The sequence below is a fragment of the Corvus brachyrhynchos genome, unplaced genomic scaffold, assembly GCF_000691975.1.
Source record: "Corvus brachyrhynchos isolate BGI_N302 unplaced genomic scaffold, ASM69197v1 scaffold152, whole genome shotgun sequence".
Taxonomy (NCBI): domain Eukaryota; kingdom Metazoa; phylum Chordata; class Aves; order Passeriformes; family Corvidae; genus Corvus; species Corvus brachyrhynchos.
The window spans coordinates 6,378,068-6,396,263 of record NW_008237447.1 but is presented as its reverse complement, the minus strand read 5'-3'; the positions used below and the strand labels follow the sequence as shown (position 1 = coordinate 6,396,263).

The 18,196-nt window shown below is 39.2% G+C and overlaps 1 protein-coding gene across 12 annotated transcripts in view; it reads left to right on the top strand.

The window, feature by feature from the left end:
• ROBO2 (roundabout guidance receptor 2) overlaps positions 1–18,196 on the top strand; it is a 1,044,784-nt gene that overhangs the window by 992,428 nt on the left and 34,160 nt on the right. For 8 of the 12 annotated variants that reach the window (XM_017731509.1, XM_017731508.1, XM_017731515.1 and 5 more), the window contains 4 exons: positions 3,810–4,091; positions 4,466–4,591; positions 8,957–9,113; positions 15,064–15,324. In XM_017731509.1, coding sequence (XP_017586998.1) covers positions 3,810–4,091; positions 4,466–4,591; positions 8,957–9,113; positions 15,064–15,324 — 826 coding nt within the window. The remainder of the gene's footprint in view (positions 1–3,809; positions 4,092–4,465; positions 4,592–8,956; positions 9,114–15,063; positions 15,325–18,196) is intronic. The other 4 variants (XM_017731516.1, XM_017731512.1, XM_017731518.1 and 1 more) reach the window with 1 other exon arrangement.

Genomic DNA, 18,196 nt, shown 5'->3' with positions numbered 1-18,196 from the left:
AAAATCTGTGAAGAAAACCTCAAAGGTCTTAAGCAAATTTCTTTTTCATTGGAAGAAAGGATACATAAAAGGGAACTATTTAGATCTTTTAGGGGTTTGTTGCCATTTTGACTTGAGAAAGCACCTTTGGGGGAATGAGGTAAAGATGTATTGTTACAATGATGAATCTTTAGAGGCATTATTTCCTTTCAAACGTTTAACTCAAATGGGAATTTTAAGATGTAGAATTGGGATTTTTAAAAGTCATAGTAAAATTCACATCTCTCTGTTACTTCCTTGGTTTCTGTGAAAACACAGCTAATTCTGCATACTGGTGTCCAGGAGAAGACTTCCTAATGTAAATGAGTATATAAATATTTTTAAGACATAAATAGATAAACAAAAATCAAGACGACACTATACATCAAAATCGCATTAAAATTCAAGAAAAAATCTATAAAACCATCAAACTGATAAATGTGAAAAGAATTCAGCTTTGGACCAGAATCTGCTTCTGAAGACCGTCCCTCATATTGGTTATTCATTCCCAGGCAAAACCTCTTGCCTGTGGTTTGACTACTGTGACTTAAAATTACAACAAAATACACTAGATTTATATTCTGTATTAAAATGTTACAAAGTTCTTGTCAAAAATATTTAAAAGTAAGCAAAAATTTTGATAATATTTACAAGGCAACTGAATTTCTGCCAGCTTCTTTGTTGTGAATATCTTGAAAATAAAACCCTTCAGTACTTTTCCATCTTTTCTTAAGCTCACATAATACAGAAAAATTACCATTTTCTTTTAGCATTTGGCTCTATATGACTGGAATTGGAAGCATTTTTTAAAATTTTTGGCCTCAGTGTGGATGAGGCATAGGTCCAAATTCATGCAAGAGATAACAACAGTTATGTTTTGAAATTCAGCAGCTTAATTCCACCCATGATCTTTACAGTTGAGCTAAAACTTTTATCCTGGCTGGCTTGGGATCACTTATCCCTATCAGTTTCAGCAGCTGAGATTAGATGTTTCCACATTAAAGATGAATTAGAAATATTTTAACATGTAGAGCTGGAATATTAACTATATAGATAGAATTTGGGCCTCTTTTACTGGTTAAAAGGTCTGTGATAATATAAACGTTCTGTAAGAATTTTAAAAAGAGTAGGGTGACAATCAGTCATCCTGGAAACTCAGAAACTGAGGCAGGCAGTCCTAACATTTCCCTTAAGAGTGAGATCCACTGTCCTAGATAGGCATTTGAGAGCAAGGCTGTAAGTGGGAAGCAAAGGTTAGGTTTGGAGTCATGTAAGGCCACAAAATGGTATTGCATCTCCAAGGCAGCAAGAAGGAGCTTCCCTGCACAAAAATTTGAGATATTTAATTTATGTCAAGAGTTACAAACAAAAGTTGGATTTTGGAGGGTTTGGGGGAAAGTCTCCATTGGGAAGTGTGTCTTCATCTTTGGTCTGAAATGTACAGTGTGGTGTTTTTGCTATGACAACTTTCTGGGAAAATCACACTTGACTTCTACTGTTTGACTGTGGCACTTTGTAAAATCTCTACTTAATGGCTCTTTGAGTGCTTAATGTGTACATCTCACTGGGGTCAAAAAAGTAATCCGTGCTTGTACTGAAAATTCCTAGAATGTCTGGAGAACCTCAGCTTATCAGTAAGAATGACTGAAAGTCCTTGGCTGGTGGGAAGCTATGCAACTTCCCTTTCAAGTGTGTGCACATGAATAGTTCTCCGTTTTAAAATGGCTGTGTAGAGATGATACCTCTTCAGTTGCCAGAAATATGCTCTAAAAGACAGATGTATGTCTGAGTAATTCAGAGATGAGCATTTCGCTAGTTTTTACTTCCTTGAGTCTTCAAATCCAACACAGACAGGTTGAGCTGGATTTACTTCACTTTATACATCAACAACAGAATTTATTTACTAAACTTCAAGCCATTATACTCTGACGAAACCGATTGTGGAAAGGAGAAATGTTGATATTGTGGATGAAATGCAAGAAAGATAGGACTGCACTTGTCTCTCACATCTCTTTTGCACATAGATGCATTTTTGTTTGTGTACTGCCCCTGGAAAGCACACTGCATGTGTGCAGATAGATAGTAACAGTAACAACCTGATTTTGAAATACGGGCTGTAGTTTGCATTAATTGTAGGTTTTTTGCACTTCCAATTTATCTGCAGATATAAGTTAATACAATTAAGATCTTTCAAATGCTTGATTGTGCCCATTTCCCTGCTTTGTGCAAAACCAGATCATGCCGATAGACCCAAATTTAATCTCTCTTTCTGCAGTGTCTCTGCTGAGCATTTGCTAATGACATATTTATTGTTAATATTATGTTGCTGCCCTGAGACTGAAGATATTATTAGGGTCCATGTCGAAATGTTCAGTTACACACTTGAATGCAAAAGAAAATAATTCTGTGATCTAAATGTTCGTCCCAGGAACCAAAAAAAACCTAAACCCCAAACAAACCAAGGAAAACAAACAAAAAATCAGATAGTGTGAGGAATCCATGGTGTCAATCTCATTGCTGGATAAGGCTTTGAGACAGTGAGAGAACAACTGTATTCACTGAGGTTGCACAAACCCCACATCTGAGTCTGGAACTGAGCTTAAACCCTTGACTAGGTGCGAGAATCATCTTTTCTCTCTGGGGCTTAAGGTACATAAAAATGTCTGTGATCCCTAGAATGGGATCTGAACATCCTCACTGTAGGAGTACGCATTATCTCAAGTATGATCTAACAGTTGGAACCCGTATCTGCCATCTGGCTGTAGAAAGAAAATGGCATGTAAATGAAGCAATTTTTTAAGAAGCACATTCTGGAGTTGATTCAACTTTTCAGAGTCTAAATAAATTGTGAAGATAGTACCATTTGATATATTGCCCTCTGAGAGAGAAGGAAGGAGGGTTATCTGCTGAGCTGTGGTTCTCCTTGGGACATCATGCCAGTCATCATTAGGTTCTTCACACTTCACTAGTCTCAGTTTCTAGATGTAGTATTCCACTAGAAAAGGTCACTTTAGTAAGGAGAGAGACTGCCAATCTAACTGATTAAAGATAAAAATTGCAGTGTGGGATAGGATTCAAAATATGGTGAAAATTCAGCAGATATTTAGTTAATATGCTGTAATGGTTTTCAGGTAGATGTACTGGAGTTTTTGAACAAGTTGTTCTTCATTATCAACATTGCTTTGCCATTTTGAGGGACTGATCACCTAAATCCATTCAGAATAACAGAATTTCTTTCACATATCAGGAACAACTTGTTTTTGCCAGGTTTTTCTTTTGTGGAAAAGAAGAAATGTACTGGCTAGTGTCAAAGGGAAAATTAGATAAACTAATGCAAAAAACTTCAAGGAAATCAAGGTGATGCCCTTAAAAAATTGCTTTGGGAGTTCTTCTACGTATTTGCTGGGCAAGTTCCCTCTGTGATTTGTAAATTCTCTCCTTTCATCATTTCCCTGAAGCCCAGACAGTTTCATTGGTTCTGACATAGAGTGAACAATTGAAAACATTCTTCAGTAGAGAAATATTCCAAACTTCACTTTCACAGCTGAAGGTATGGGGGGAAAAAAAAGATGGTTTTAGGCAGTGAGACGTGAAGGACAAGTGGTAGGCCTGTCACAGCTGCTGATAGCTTGGCGATGGTTGTACATCATCTCCCCTTCGTTGGCTCATGGACCTGTCTCGGCTGAAATGCAAACGTGCAAAATGACACGTTTATTTCTCAGCTTAAACTTTGCTACTTTCAGGCTTCCTGTGCATCAACAATTTGTTTCATTCCCCTGTGTTCACCACAGATGTGCTGCCACCAGTGCCAGGGCAAGGGGACAAAACTGCTACCATGCTTTCCGATGGAGCCATTTACAGCAGCATCGACTTCACCACCAAAACCAGTTACAACAGCTCCAGTCAAATAACTCAGGCTACGCCGTATGCCACCACCCAGATCCTGCATTCCAACAGCATCCACGAGCTGGCTGTTGATTTACCAGATCCGCAGTGGAAAAGCTCAATTCAGCAAAAAAATGACCTCATGGGATTTGGTTACTCTCTCCCAGACCAAGGCAAAGGCAACAATGGTAATTACAGCTTTTATTTTCCAGAGCCCTTGGCTTTATGTAGTGTATCATCTGTGCATGAATTAGAAAATTATTTTTAGCTCTGTGAGACGCTGTTCATATTGACCTGAACTAGTGCTTGCACACCTTGCATGCGTGCTGAACCTCACCTGATCACAAAATACATTGCACTGTGCTTTTAATGCTCTTTGTCCTGTGCTAGTGACCAAGCCATCTGCCTTTAGGCTAGGGTAGGTGTACCTTTAAAAATAACCAAGTTAAAACCTGCCACCCCACGCCATCTGCCCTTGACTTGCTAACTGCATGTGTCACATGTGCTTGTGCTGTCGACTAATCCCACGATGCCACTGTGACCTCTGCCGTTTAACCCTTAGCCTTGCTTTACATCCCTGACTACCGGGTGGCTGAGGGACTGGCTAATAGATTGCCACACAACCAGTCACAGGATTTCAGCACCACCAGCTCCCACAACAGCTCCGAAAGGAGTGGCAGCCTCTCAGGTTGGTTCCATCGCCGTGCGTAGGGGAGTGAGGGACGGAGGGGTGTTGGCGAGCGGCTCGCCAGGGAGGCAGAAGACCTCCCAGGCACCAGTTGAGGATAATCATGAGACTTCCTGCCCATCAGCAAACAATGTCACATGGGACTCTACTGAAGCCGAAAACCTTTTGCAGAACCTTCTTGGGGATAACTGGAGAGTTACCATGTGGTGCTTGTCGGCACAACTGCCAGCCTCTGCTTGTCACATCCTTTCCCTGACACAGTCTATGGAGCAAACGTATTTCTTCATCCATCCTCAGTTTATAGGTCTCCCCACGCTGAACTTCATGAGGAGATTAATATTTTTATTGAGTTGTTAACAGATCTCCCACTCTCACGAGCTGTTTCTAAATGCTGTTCTTCAGTGAAGCAGCTTGGAAATAATTGTAGGGCCCTGAAAGTTCACTGGGGTTTCAACAAATTGTTCCAAGTCTGCGTACAAGCAGGATGTATTTATGTGTGTGCTGCATGTTCTATTGGAAACATGATGCATTTTCATCAGATGAAAATGATCATAGTACATGTGGTTGTGTATTATATTTGAACACACCTTTTCTCTTGATTTCTTTAATTTTGCTTACTTGTTGCTTATGTTATTTATAGCTGTCTTTTTTTTTTTTTTTTTTTTTTTTTTGGTTAAGAGAAAAACTGAAAAGGCAGCAGTTAAAATTAAAATCTGTGATTTCACCTAGCTGAAATATGAAAGAGCTGAAGGGACTTAATTTTGATATTCAAACTATATCCACAGCCTTTTGAATTTCCTCTTTAAGCTGGAGCAGTCATCACAGTAACAGACCAAACCTAGCAATGTCTTCTTTATGTCAATTTAAATGACTATTCAAATTGAATCTTGAGATAAGAAGCCTCTAATCATTGGCCCATCATTCAAATAGCCAAATGTGTTTGCAAGTCTTGTGTTCTCAAGGGGGAGCATTAGCTGATTTGAGTGAGACCAAAAAACAGGCTTATGGCATTGTCGGAGAGGTGTCTGGGAGATGAGTTCATGCAATACTTCAAAAAAGGTTCATGTTCCTTGCATGTGAGATATTTTCACAAGTAGCTGAGGAAATCAGCTTGCTCCCCAGGCTTCATTAAAATGCATAAATTGACGTGCTGAGGTATGTCAGATATCAGAGAGCAGTATCACGCTTTAGGGACATTGACGGCTACAACTGCCTAAGAATTTTCTCAGAAAATAGCAGGTGTCACTGGAAAATGCGCATTGATCAAACGCTGGACTTCAATCAAATATTTCAAGTGCAACATATTTTGTGTAGTGTTTCTCAGTCTGAAGTAAATTTTCTGATGACATGAGGAAACTTTGGGTTTGTCAGTCTTTCTATGGCCAGGGCACTCTTGCTGTGACCAAGGCAGCTCACAACTGGATGCCCCAATGCTCAGATGAGTGTCAGATTATTGGACTGCAGAGTCAGTATTTTGCTCTCCCTTGCTCACTAATTATGCCTTTGATACAGAATAATTATGTCTGTAATACACAAGAAACTGGGGGGGAGACCTTCAAATTGTCTGATAATTAGAGCATCACTGGAGTCAGAGACCAGCTTTGATTACGTAGTCCCCATCAGGGTGAGCAGGGATTTGTTCCTCTCACTTCCTTGGTTGGTACTTTAAGTACTACTCATTATTCTGACTAAGTTTCTTCTCTCTTACATGAATACCAGGAGAATTCCTTTCCTACTGTGGAATGGAAAATAGCTAAAACTTCAACTTGCTTTTTTGAGGCAGGGAAATTTTGTAGCTTCACTTTGCACAGATTATGTCTGTACTAGGATCAGCAGCCCAACTGGCAAATTCTTTCTCAAGGATCTGATTTGCCTAGAGATTTAAACAATATGATTGAATTTTAGTGTGAGGAGACATTGAAGCATCAAGCATTGTTGCTATGGGGAAACAAGGCTTCTGTGCATCAGTTTTCAAACACAAATCAGGCTTTTTGTTTTAGGTGTCTGTCCTACCAGTCTGACAGTGGGGTAACTGCCCATGGGGACAGAAATCTCCTGCCTGACTGTACAATGTAGGCTGCTTTCCTACCAGGACCTTGGAGTCCTCTTCTGTCATTTCTTCATCTAAACAAGTCCTTTGTCTCTCTGCTTCACTCCTTCTAATATCTCCATTATCTCTAATTTCTCTTTTTGAAACCCCCAAAATCCAAGTGACGTCCATACTAGCACTCCACAAATCCAGCCTACATTTTATCAGTCTCCTAAGATTATCAAGATACTACACGTCCAAAATCTTCCTCTCCACCTCGACTTATCTCTAAACTGAAATTGTCCTCTGCATTTTCCTTCTCTGTGTATTCCTAGTGTAAATCCTCGTGCAACACACACACACATGCATGTGCTTTTCTCCTAAAGCAGCCCCTCCTGCCTTAGTTGTTGTTGGCTCCTACTCCTGCTGACTTTTCAGAAATTTCCCCACATCCCACAAATTAAAATTAACCCACCTCCTTTGGACTGTTCACTGACCCTATTTCTAACTCTACTTCTTTTACCCTACCTGTGCTTTGAAAGCTTCATTTTCCCTCCAGAAGGTTTGAGTATTTGTTCCTCTATCTCCACTATCACTGGAGTTTCTTTTCAGTGGTCGAAATGTTCTTTCCCTTTTCAAGAAAGCTGTCGTCTCTGCCAGACTACAAACGGAAGGAAGAGCCTGTTTCCATCCTAATAAAAGTAGTATCAGCTCCGTTCATAGTGAATGAGAGGATCTTGGCTGGACTTACTATAAATACTCCAAAACAAGGGAGGAAGAGCTCTGGTCTGGAATTGAGTAGTGAAAAGCAAAGTCTCGCTTGCAATGTGCTGCCAGCCAGGTCGATTAGAAGCATTGCTGGGCTTGTTGCCTGTCCCTAGCAACCACAACAGGAGGTGAAAAGAGAAGTCTTGGCTACTTCTGAGCCACAGAATCACCTTTTTCTTCCCTCTCTATTTGTTCCTGTTTTCATCCAGCTAACATTTGGAGGTAACAGAAGAAAGCTACTGTCTCACAGACAGAAAGTCCCATGATACGGGCTTGTCTCTATTGCTAGGATTGTACCTCCTTCTGTGTTTCTCCATGCCTAAAGTTAGAGCCATGGCAAAGAGGGTGGTGCCTGCCAGTGCACAGCGAGCCACCCCCCCCAAGTCAGTTGTGGTTTTCCTGATTCATTGATTCATTTTTACCTGAGGGTTTTTTTTTTTTTTGGCTGATCCTTATGAATCAGCAAGAGATGTCAGTGGGTGAGAGGGATTAGACTGCTTTCTGCAGCAGCCAGGGATGAGTGACAGCAGCTGGCTACCCCACTGAAAAGGCATCTGACAAACCAATCCTCCACCCAACAAGCCAAAGAGTTTGAAGGCACAACAAAACTCAAAAAAATAGATGGGTCCCTAAGCAGTCAAAGGATTTGAAATGTTGACCGATTCTTCTTCTTAATGAATTCCTGACAAGAAAAAGAAGTCATGGCAAAATAAAAGAAGCAGAGCAAGTGGGATGAGAGCTTTCTCTGTAGGATCACTCTCCCACAAATGGAAATGTCTCAGCTGGAGAAATGGATACAAGGACAGTAAGAGAAGAGCAGAGGGTTTAACCAAAATGCATTCTCACTTCATTTCTACTTCATCCATTGGAGCTGTGTATCAGAAATAGAACCTCTTCTCCACAGTGGCACAAGATATTTGAATCCTGTGAAACAGACAGTCCTAAAACATTGCACATGACCTCCTGATCTTTTAAAGAAAAAGAACTTAGGAAATTCCTAAGTTCAACACAACCCTGCTTCTTTTGTTTTGACAAGTTACTCATGCTATTCTGGCTAAAAGATACTGAGTCTAAATGACAATTTTTTTAGATGGTGTCCTTAAATCTGTATTTTCCACAGAAAGTGATTATGCAAAACTGTGTTATAATCACACTGTATTCTAACATTTAAAATAATTCACTATGTTTTATTATAATTTTATCTAAGATGAATTCAAGAAGTCACAAAGTACACATGAATAAATCAAGGAATATATTTCTGAGTCAGGAAAACCTGTCTTTCCTTGTTTCTGCACTTTTGGAGCAAAATTTGTGGTGCAAATGTACAGAGGTTTAAAAAGAAGTGATTTTCAGCAAATATTCAGAATATTTTCCCATTCCATTCTATTATTACTTATAACCTTGTGACAGCATTAGCACGTTGATGCTGATTCTGCTGAGATATAAATACGTCTTCTTTTTTGGGGCATGCCATCTGGAATCAGAATTCTTTCAAAGAAATGTAAATAGCTGGCTTTTTTTCCCCACATTATATCTCTAACATTTTATTTTTCTTTTTGGATTTGCAGGTGGCAAAGGAGGGAAAAAGAAGAAAAACAAAAATACTGCCAAGCCCCAGAAAAATAATGGTTCAAACTGGGCCAGTGTTCCCCTCCCACCCCCTCCTGTGCAGCCACTTCCAGGCACAGAGCTGGAGCACTATGGGGTGGATCAGCAAGAAGCAGGGTAAATTTTTTTTTCTTTTTCTTTTGAAGAAAAAAATCTGTGATTTGCAGAAATGGGTCCTTTTTTTTTAATTTTTTTTTTAATTTTGCTAAGTGACGATATTATTCTGTTTTGCTTAAAAAAAAAAAATAAAGAGAGAGCGCCTTATCCTGTAGACTTATTCGAGGCTGTGGAGGAGGAATGTTTGCATAGCTCCTGGATAGTGACTGAAGGTGGAAACAGAAGTGACCTTGCTTCATCATCACGTAGGGCTTCAGTGCTTTCTCATGCTGAGAAGTATCTCACTTCACAGGTAGCATAATTGAATTCTGTTGGGACTGCGTGCAGCTGATGGGACTCAGAGTGAGTAAGGATGACATAATCTGGTTCTTTGTATTTTTGCACTGCTTTGATGTTTAAAAATATTAGAGCCAACAGAACAAAACAAAAAAATCCCACCAAATTGGATTAATTTTTTGAAGATCAACCAATGGATAATAATCTTCTCATCGGCTTTTAGAAGAAATTTCACAGTTGAGGAAGGCATGCTAATTATAAGCTTTTTTTGTTATTAATCAAACAACTTTCAAGTTTCTGGAACCTTCCACATATTTTTGCATAGCTCAAACTTGTTCTCAAGGACACAAAATCACACAAGAAGTGCTAAATGAGAGGAAAGAGACATTTTCTACACAGACAACAATTACAAAATGCTTTTTATAAAGTGTAATTATGTGAAATACCAGGTTATCAAACTCTGGAGGAAAATAAGAGTATATGAAAACATAGTTTACTGTGGTTAGCTCTGTTTGAGCCTTTGAGAATAATTGTTCTGTTAGGGACAAATTTCTGTCTGTTTCAATACATGGATTAATCAATATTTCCTAAGGATGAAACATTTTTGAGAATTCATTGTAATAGCTTTACTGAATAAAAGTATTTCAAGTGTTATCTCAATTGTAAGCATGAATTGATCATTACTACTTTTATAATTAAAGCTAGAAAAATTCCGCATTATTTCAGTTTATACCAAGTCCTTTGACTCTTAAAATGAGCAATAAATGTGTTAGTCAGTGAAGTTCTTTTTAAAATAAAGGCTCATTCAGGCTGTATTAGAATTAGAATTTCAAAGTAATGGAAAACAAATAACCTTAATGATTGTAAGTGTTGTTTAAATCTCAAGGCAAAAAGTTCATATAATCATTTTGTTCTGTATTCTGTTATAAGAGGCTAAAATAAATTTCAAATTGTTTCACCATATAATAATTTTGTCTTTATCAGTTTATATCCTTAAGATGCATGTGCAGCCATTTCACTAAAACAATTATGCAATAGAAGGCAAACCACTTATATTTGCTTCAGAACAATGAAATAGCATAAGAGGCAAATGGAAAAACCTTATAGAGAAATCCCTTGTGACACAGGACTTGACTCCTCAGTTGCATAATGCATCTGTAATTTAGCTGGAAGGAATGATGTTGGTCACCAAGACAACATTGGTTATTTAAGGAGAAGGTAGTCACCAACTTCCAGGTTCACAACAATTCAGACTTAGTTTTTCCTGTGATTATGTTTTGAATTACTCTTCCCTGTTTTTTGTAATGTCCCATTAGCAGTGGTGATAGCAAGACCTTGTAATACGCATTTTACCAAACACAGAAAAAATTTGAAGGTTGGACTTAGAGTTTCAGTCTGGACCTACAGTAATTTGCAACCACCTTTGATGAAGACTGAATCTGCAATGCCCATACTTCCCCAGGATACTTCCAATACTAATGGTCCTTCTGTATCTAGGGGTTGATCTCGTTTCTGTGATTTTCAACAGGCTGAAAGGGAAAGAATCATAGGCTGTGTTCTTTATGTTGCCTTTAATATGGACATATTGGGTTAGAAAAAAAAAAGCCACATTTTTTTAAACTGTTTCGTTCTTTTTGGTTGGTTTTAATGTACTCTATCTGTGACAAGTTCAAAGTGTTTTAATTTTAGAATTAGTTGCATGCAGATGTAATTATATTGGTAGTTACAATTGAAAAATGAACTTCCAGTCAGAAAAACGGAACACTAATAAAATTCTCACAATGTGATACAAAATGTGAATGTTTAGACCAATAAAACAAGGAAGGTGACATCTAAACAGAAACTTGTTTTTCTGTATGTCTTCCTGTAACGCTTGAATTCAAGCGTAAGTTTCATTGGCATGATTATCACCAAAAAACGCCAAAAATTTGACACCTAGTTTTGCTTACTAGAGATTAAGACTAGTGGCCTTATGAGCGCTAGTGGACTTCTGAGTTGCAAAAGATAATCCACCATAGCAAGTGATATAAAAAAAGCCCCACGTAACTTAACCTGTCACAGAAAAAATACTCAGTTTTCTCGACCATCTTCTTCCCAGAGGCACTAGGATTTGCATTTGCCTCCATTTTTCCATAAACTGCAGAAGGAAAAGTGAACATTTTCCTCCAACGAGCCCTGTTATATGATGTGGTGGCTTTGGGGATCTCTTAAATTCCTGTTTAACCTCAGCAAAGAGCCTGTTTGTGTCAATTAAGTTTCTCTTTTCCTATAGTATCTCCCAAATTGACATGTTCCCTTTCCCACCATTTTCAGAGCGGATGATTTTGCTTGATTTTATCTAAATGTGACAGTAAGGAAATGCTCATTTCTTACTCATTATCATTTACTTCCATTTTTCACCAGTAATATGCATGATCTTGAGCCAACCCCAGTAAAGGCAGTCTGCATACTGTTATTTGGTTATTTCTATTTCTTGCTACACCCTAAACTGGAATATTAGCTGCTGAGTGTCAGTGTATTCAATACTTGTTTTCTGTCCTTAGGGAAAGTTAAGGGAGTAGTACTTTTTACTTCAAACAGTCCTTTCTGGTGAGTTCCAGGGAGGGAAGCTTCATTTGTTGCAACTATGCGTGTAATGAAACACAGTTTCATTAGAAATGTGCCCTTTATCTATCACCTTTATTTTATATTTTGAAGGAACAAATCTATCAATGTAATGAATCAGGCTCTTGAATAGTAAAAGATCACGGTAGAATAAAAGTGCTGACAATACAATAAAACTTATTAGAAAAATAGAGACTCTTGTTTGTTAACCAGCACTTATTAGGGTCTTAATTATAAAGAAATTACAATCTGAGGTCCCTAATGAAGTTAAAGCACTTAGATTTTAATAAGTGTACTTGAAAAAGTTGCATTTTCACCACATTGGATTTACTCAGAAAACAAAAAAGAACAAGGATGTGATCAGTAACAATATTTTGGTACCAGTTTTTTCTATAACTGTAGCATTTATGTGACATATAGTTACTATGTAGTCTGTTAGGTTTGTTTTTTTCTTTTTTCTTTTTTTTTTTTTTTCTTTGTTGTTTTTTTGATGCAGGTTAGAACTTGTGGCTTTTAGGATGCCTTGCATGAAGAACACAAAGGTTCTTGTACCTGAAATCTTGAATCTCAATGTCCTGAACTTCAGGTTTAGGCTGCTTTCCATTTCGAACAAAATCTGGGTAAAGATACGGTGCTTGTGCAGAATCTTTTCACTGAGAAATCTCTTTTACTATCAAGCTGAACATTTGGGGATTTGAAGCGAGTAGGGTCAGAAGGCGAGCACATCCAAAGCTCATTTATTCATCACTGAAAAGTCACCAGGGAGTGTCTTTTTGCCCTGTCCCTTTTAAAGAAGAAGCCATTATAGCAAAGCGTGAGGTTGAGAGAGCAAAAGGAAGCGAGAGAACTGTTGCGCTGTACATTTTTAGCAGCGTGGGTTAGGATGGTCCCTTCAGCCTTGGGTGCAAATGTCATGAGTGAATATTGTTTGGAAAAACAAATTGCAGCTGTTCATGTCTTAATTGTCTGCTAAGGGTGAATATGTATCATGTAACATTTTCTTAAATCTCTGTGTTATGAAAATGGTAACGATCAATCACTCAACCTCTCCTAGAGGCCAGGTGTTGAGAAGCAGCCTTTATTTTCACTTCTGTGCACATATGTATGTTTGTATAGCTATATATGATCATATCTACATACATATATACAGAGATCTAAATTTATACCAGTGTGAATTACCAGATATGTCTTCCATGGACTTTTGGGTGATTAAGTCAGGTTGGTTTAACTATTCTGAATCTGTGCGTTTAAATACAGACTACAGACTTCTGAATAATGAAAAAGTAGTTTAGTTAATTTAAGAAATCTTTGGGTTTTGCTGAAACTAAGTGTTCTGTTCATAATACAGGTTTTGCAACTTCTCCATCTCAGTGTTCCCAGCCTTTTTGTAACCTGGCTTCACACTTGAGAAAATTGACAGTAATTCATTTTTCTCTGGGAAACTGGTAAATCCTTCCTTCCAAGTCAGAAGCTTTAAAGGTGTATTTTTAAGCTGGTTTGAGAAGTTAACTGTTTAGCACAATGCATTGCCTGCCTGCACTGCAGAAAAAGGACCTTGTCAGCAGTCCTTGAAGGTGGAAAGAAGATAAAGTGTCTTATATGATGCTTGGGAAATGGCCTTTAGAGTGTGTGATGGTTTGACAGTGAAGGAGCTGTGAGAGCTTGTGGTTGCCTGGTTGCCTTTTGGAAAAAAAAAAAAAAAAAAAAAGCTGTGTATCCTGAGTTATTTTGGAATACACCAGGAGTTAAGAAGAAATGTGTACTGATGCTCCAGGGACTGATGCCTGACTGAATGTTTTGAAGATGGGAAGAGTAGACAGTTGAGATTTGAGTGGTGTGATTGTCAGCAAAGCTGTGTACAACTGAAGTTGTGTTCAGATTAGGGAATTACTCTGGGGAGGTAATGCATAGGGAATGACCACAGTCACTAAGGACTGGAATGATGCCAGAATCTCTAAGGGACAGCATCCCAGGATGATAGTGTAATACAACACTGAATTGAAAGGTCCTGTGATGAGTACAGAGACCTAAAAGAATTGACTTGCTGGCAAAGCTTGCATAAGAAGTGGTAATAAAATATAAAGCTTCTGTTCCTAGCCTTGATCAGATACAGCATCACCCCTTACATCTTTGGTATAAGGCAACAAATGAACCACAAACTCCTACCAGGACACCCCTTATGTATGAAGAGAGAAGAATTTGGTATTCAAGAACACTGCTAGTGGTTAATCCTTCCATTTACATTGGGCAGGTGTGTTGAAAGTGTTCAGAAATGTAGCACTGTCTAGGTAAGTCCCAGGACAGATTGGTTAGGAGGTGGGGTGCTGGCAGGGCTGTCAACATGTGTGCTAATGTACCTTATCAGCTGGTGCTGTGACACAGCATATGCTTAGGGTCAGTGCTGCTGTGACATGAATGTATTACACATCATAGGAGATACCTGTGTGCCGAGTGGGAAGGCCAGAATTTATGAGGGAAGTGCAGCTTTTTATTTAATCTACAAACCAGAAACAAATGGTAAATTTATAGACGGATAAAGGGGAGGATGGCAATAAGTGGATAATGTCTTGGGCTCCTGGTGTGACTCCTGGGGATGGTGCTGTGCAGGGCCAGGAGTTGGACTTGGTGATCCTTGTGGGTTCCTTTCAACTCAGCTTGCTCTGGGATTCTGTGGATAAGTGCTACTACATAAAGCTTTTAAGAATGCTGCTACTTTCATGTCTAGGTCAATATTCATTGTCCTACATCAATGATCCTAGAAGTGAGTTAGTCCATTTTTGTTGTTGATTGTGGTGTAACATTATCTAATCACCATTAACGAATGTGATAACGGGTCAGTAATATTTTTTTTGCATATCTTGGTCAAGTTGCTTAGCTGTTGTGGGAAAAACTAAACTGACTCAGTAAGGACAACTTAAGCAATTATGGCCCTATTTTCATTAAATTTTAGAACTCACACTGTGTGCAAGGTTTCCAACTGTAGCAGGAATCCTGTATACCCTCTACACCCTCTACTGTGTGGCAGAGATGAGATCTGATATACACTAAGTTTATTTGGTTTTTATTTTAGATATGACAGTGATGGTTGGTGTCCACCTTTGCCAGTTCAAACCTACCTGCATCAGGGCATGGAGGATGAGCTTGAAGAAGATGATGATCGTGTCCCCACACCTCCTGTCCGGGGAGTAGCTTCATCTCCTGCCATCTCCTTTGGGCAACAGTCGACTGCAACCCTCACGCCTTCCCCACGAGAGGAGATGCAGCCAATGCTTCAAGCTCACCTGGATGAGTTAACAAGGGCTTACCAGTTTGATATAGCAAAGCAGACATGGTAAATGTTTGAAGGGGTCACCTGTGATCAGGGAAATGAAATAATAATAATAATAATAGCAACAATATATTTCTTTATGACATAAATACTGTGTTCAACAGCGTTTCAATTATGTTTCCAAAGTAAAATGGAAGAAGAAATAGCAAAACTCTATCTACATTGTGAAGGCCTTAGACATTAGTATGTGCTTTTTAAATCATAATACTTGGTGATATGTTAAATCTTGTCTAAAAACATGTTAAAACAATATTCCTCTGAAATTTTACACGTGTTCAGCTAAGTAGTTAACACCCACCTCCTGATAGCTTTTGTACAGTTGAGAGTACTCTCTTTTCAGGCTAGCAAAAGATGGGAATTTTTTAGGATTTTCAAAAATAATAGGATTCTAAATTCCTGATTAAAAGTAATGATAGTCTCTTGAAATAGCAACGTGGCAGCTTTTACACCATGTCACATGAGAATGAAGCATTTGCATCTCTGTACTTTGAAATACCATGAGAATTTTTGATTCATAGGAAAGACCCAGGAACAACAGAAAGTTATTAGTATTTACAGAATGGATCTAGTGTTTTAGAGTGCTTTATGCCTATTTAAAGGAAGAGCAAGCAAATACCACAGTAACATTTCCTCTGCAAAACAAACAGAAGCAATCTCTTCAGGGACTGAAAAAGAACTTGTCAACTGCACCAGGATGGGGATACGGTGAAGGTCAGTTGCTTCCTGGATGTTCCCTGAGCAGCAGTTGTCCTTTCACAGCTCTTCTACCCAGACAAAGCCCGCGACTCTCAGCGGAGCAGAGCAGAGCTAGTTACTGAATGGCACTCTGCCAGCAGAGGAGCAGCCTTTCTTCTCTGGTAAATAAAGCCACGGAGTTCTTCAGCTTGAGCTCCCATAAATACATCAGGCAGGTAGGCAGGCGGTGCCAAACCAAAGCCAGCTGTTTTCCCTGGACACCGTGGAAGCCTCGGGGCTTGTCTGCAATCTGCACTCAATCAACAGGGTACCTCGGTCCCGCTGCAGCGCCGCTCTGCCAAGCACCGACCCCAGCCTGCCTGTGGGACAGACCCAAATCCCAGGCAGCAGCTAGACCTGGCCTATTGAAGGTACTGGCTTCTGAGCCAGCACACAGATGCACACCCTGCCGGCACAGGCAGTCGCTGCTGCATTTTGCAGCTGTTACCCTTCCTACGCCCTCCAAACCTCCAAACCAGTCCAGGCACAGATAATGGAGCAGGACACTGCACCAAAGCCTCGTGCAGCTGGCAGGAAAGGTCTTGCTCCCTTTTTGGAGAGATGAAAATTGATTGGGAAGTTTCATAATGTGCTTAGGATTATACAGATTTTAATGTTGCTCTTGTGTAAAGTCACAGTAATTGAGCCTGAAATGTTAAAAAAAAATAACAAGGGACATAACCTTTTTTTCATAACTTTTGGGTATTGGGCTAAATGCTGAGGGTTGCAAATAGAAGTGATTTTTATGACATGGAATTTTTTAGTGTTTTTGTGTTGTTTGGCTGGACACATATCATGCTAGTCAAAATCAGTAGAAAGTCCCTCCATTGTTTTTACTGGAAAGGAAGATGTCTTAGTTTTCTTTTCACAAAGTTAACCTGTCCAATGTAGAGACAGGGGAAAACTAAACAGCAAAATGAGACCTGTCAGATAGGTTGCTGTGGGATTAGCAACAGAGAAATACAGAGATCAGCCAACTAGGAATTTAAGAAAGAGCCCATTAGAGATTACTGGAAAAGTACATAATCATTATGGCCTTGATCCAGCAAATCACTTAAGTGTATGCTTAACCATGAGTACATGAGAAATTGATTTCAATTGTTCTATCACAAGCTTAATATTAAACATATACTTAAGCATTTTGCTTGATTGGGATCTAATCACACTGTTTATTGAAGGTTAGTTAGCTGGTAGTGCCCTTTAGTGCCCCGGTGTTTTGAACGCTGCGTAGAACACCAAAAACCTGGTGTCCAGGCAGAAAAGTATTCAATAACTGTTAATCAGAAGGAGGTTGTGTGTCAGAAAGGAAGCACTTGTTCTGGAAATTAGATTCAGAATAAGCAGTAAGTTAAAGCTAACACTGAGGTGGAGAAAGTTACCAGTGGTACGTAACATTTACCATGACATTCTCGTATCTGATAGATTTACATTATGAAAATAAAAAAAAGAAAGGCTCATTGAATTAAGAGAATTCATTCATGTAGGCAATAATACAGCACAGGTTTTCACTGAAAATGTATTAGAGCTGGGAGCCAAACAGGTGACAATTGTAATTCTTTCAGTTTTACTTATGTCCAAGCAAAAGACCGGCAGAATCCTGGGTTCCATCCAGAGTGCTGCCGATTCAAATCAGGTCATGGCACCTCATGTACAGCCACCCAAGGATTCCCACGTGCCTCTGTTAGCAATTTCAAGCATGGTACATGCTCTTGTGCCAAGGCCAGTCCTGCCTGGCTCCCCTGGCACAGCTTTCTGTGTACCTGTTGTGCTGTGGGGAATGCTGCTTTGAAAGCTGATGGTGTTCTTTTCTCTCGGAGACCAGGAACATCAAACTCCGAATGCCATGCTTGCCTTTGGCCATTTAGCTATCCTGTGGGTGCTTTTTTGTCTTCTTTTTTCCTTTTTTTTTTTTTGAATGTGATTGCTGCATGCAGTAATTTCACACATGCATGCCCTAATACTGCTGCAATTAAATCAATTAAACTTCTTGGAATAAAGCAAAATGAAAAGGCCTCACTGATTATGCGTTCATTGGACTTGAAAATTTCTTCTGTCCTACTGGCCATTTCCTCTTCTTTAGGGTGACTTTTGCTTCAGGCACTGCATCTGTTTAAGTGGAAGGAGTGAGATTTAACTTTGG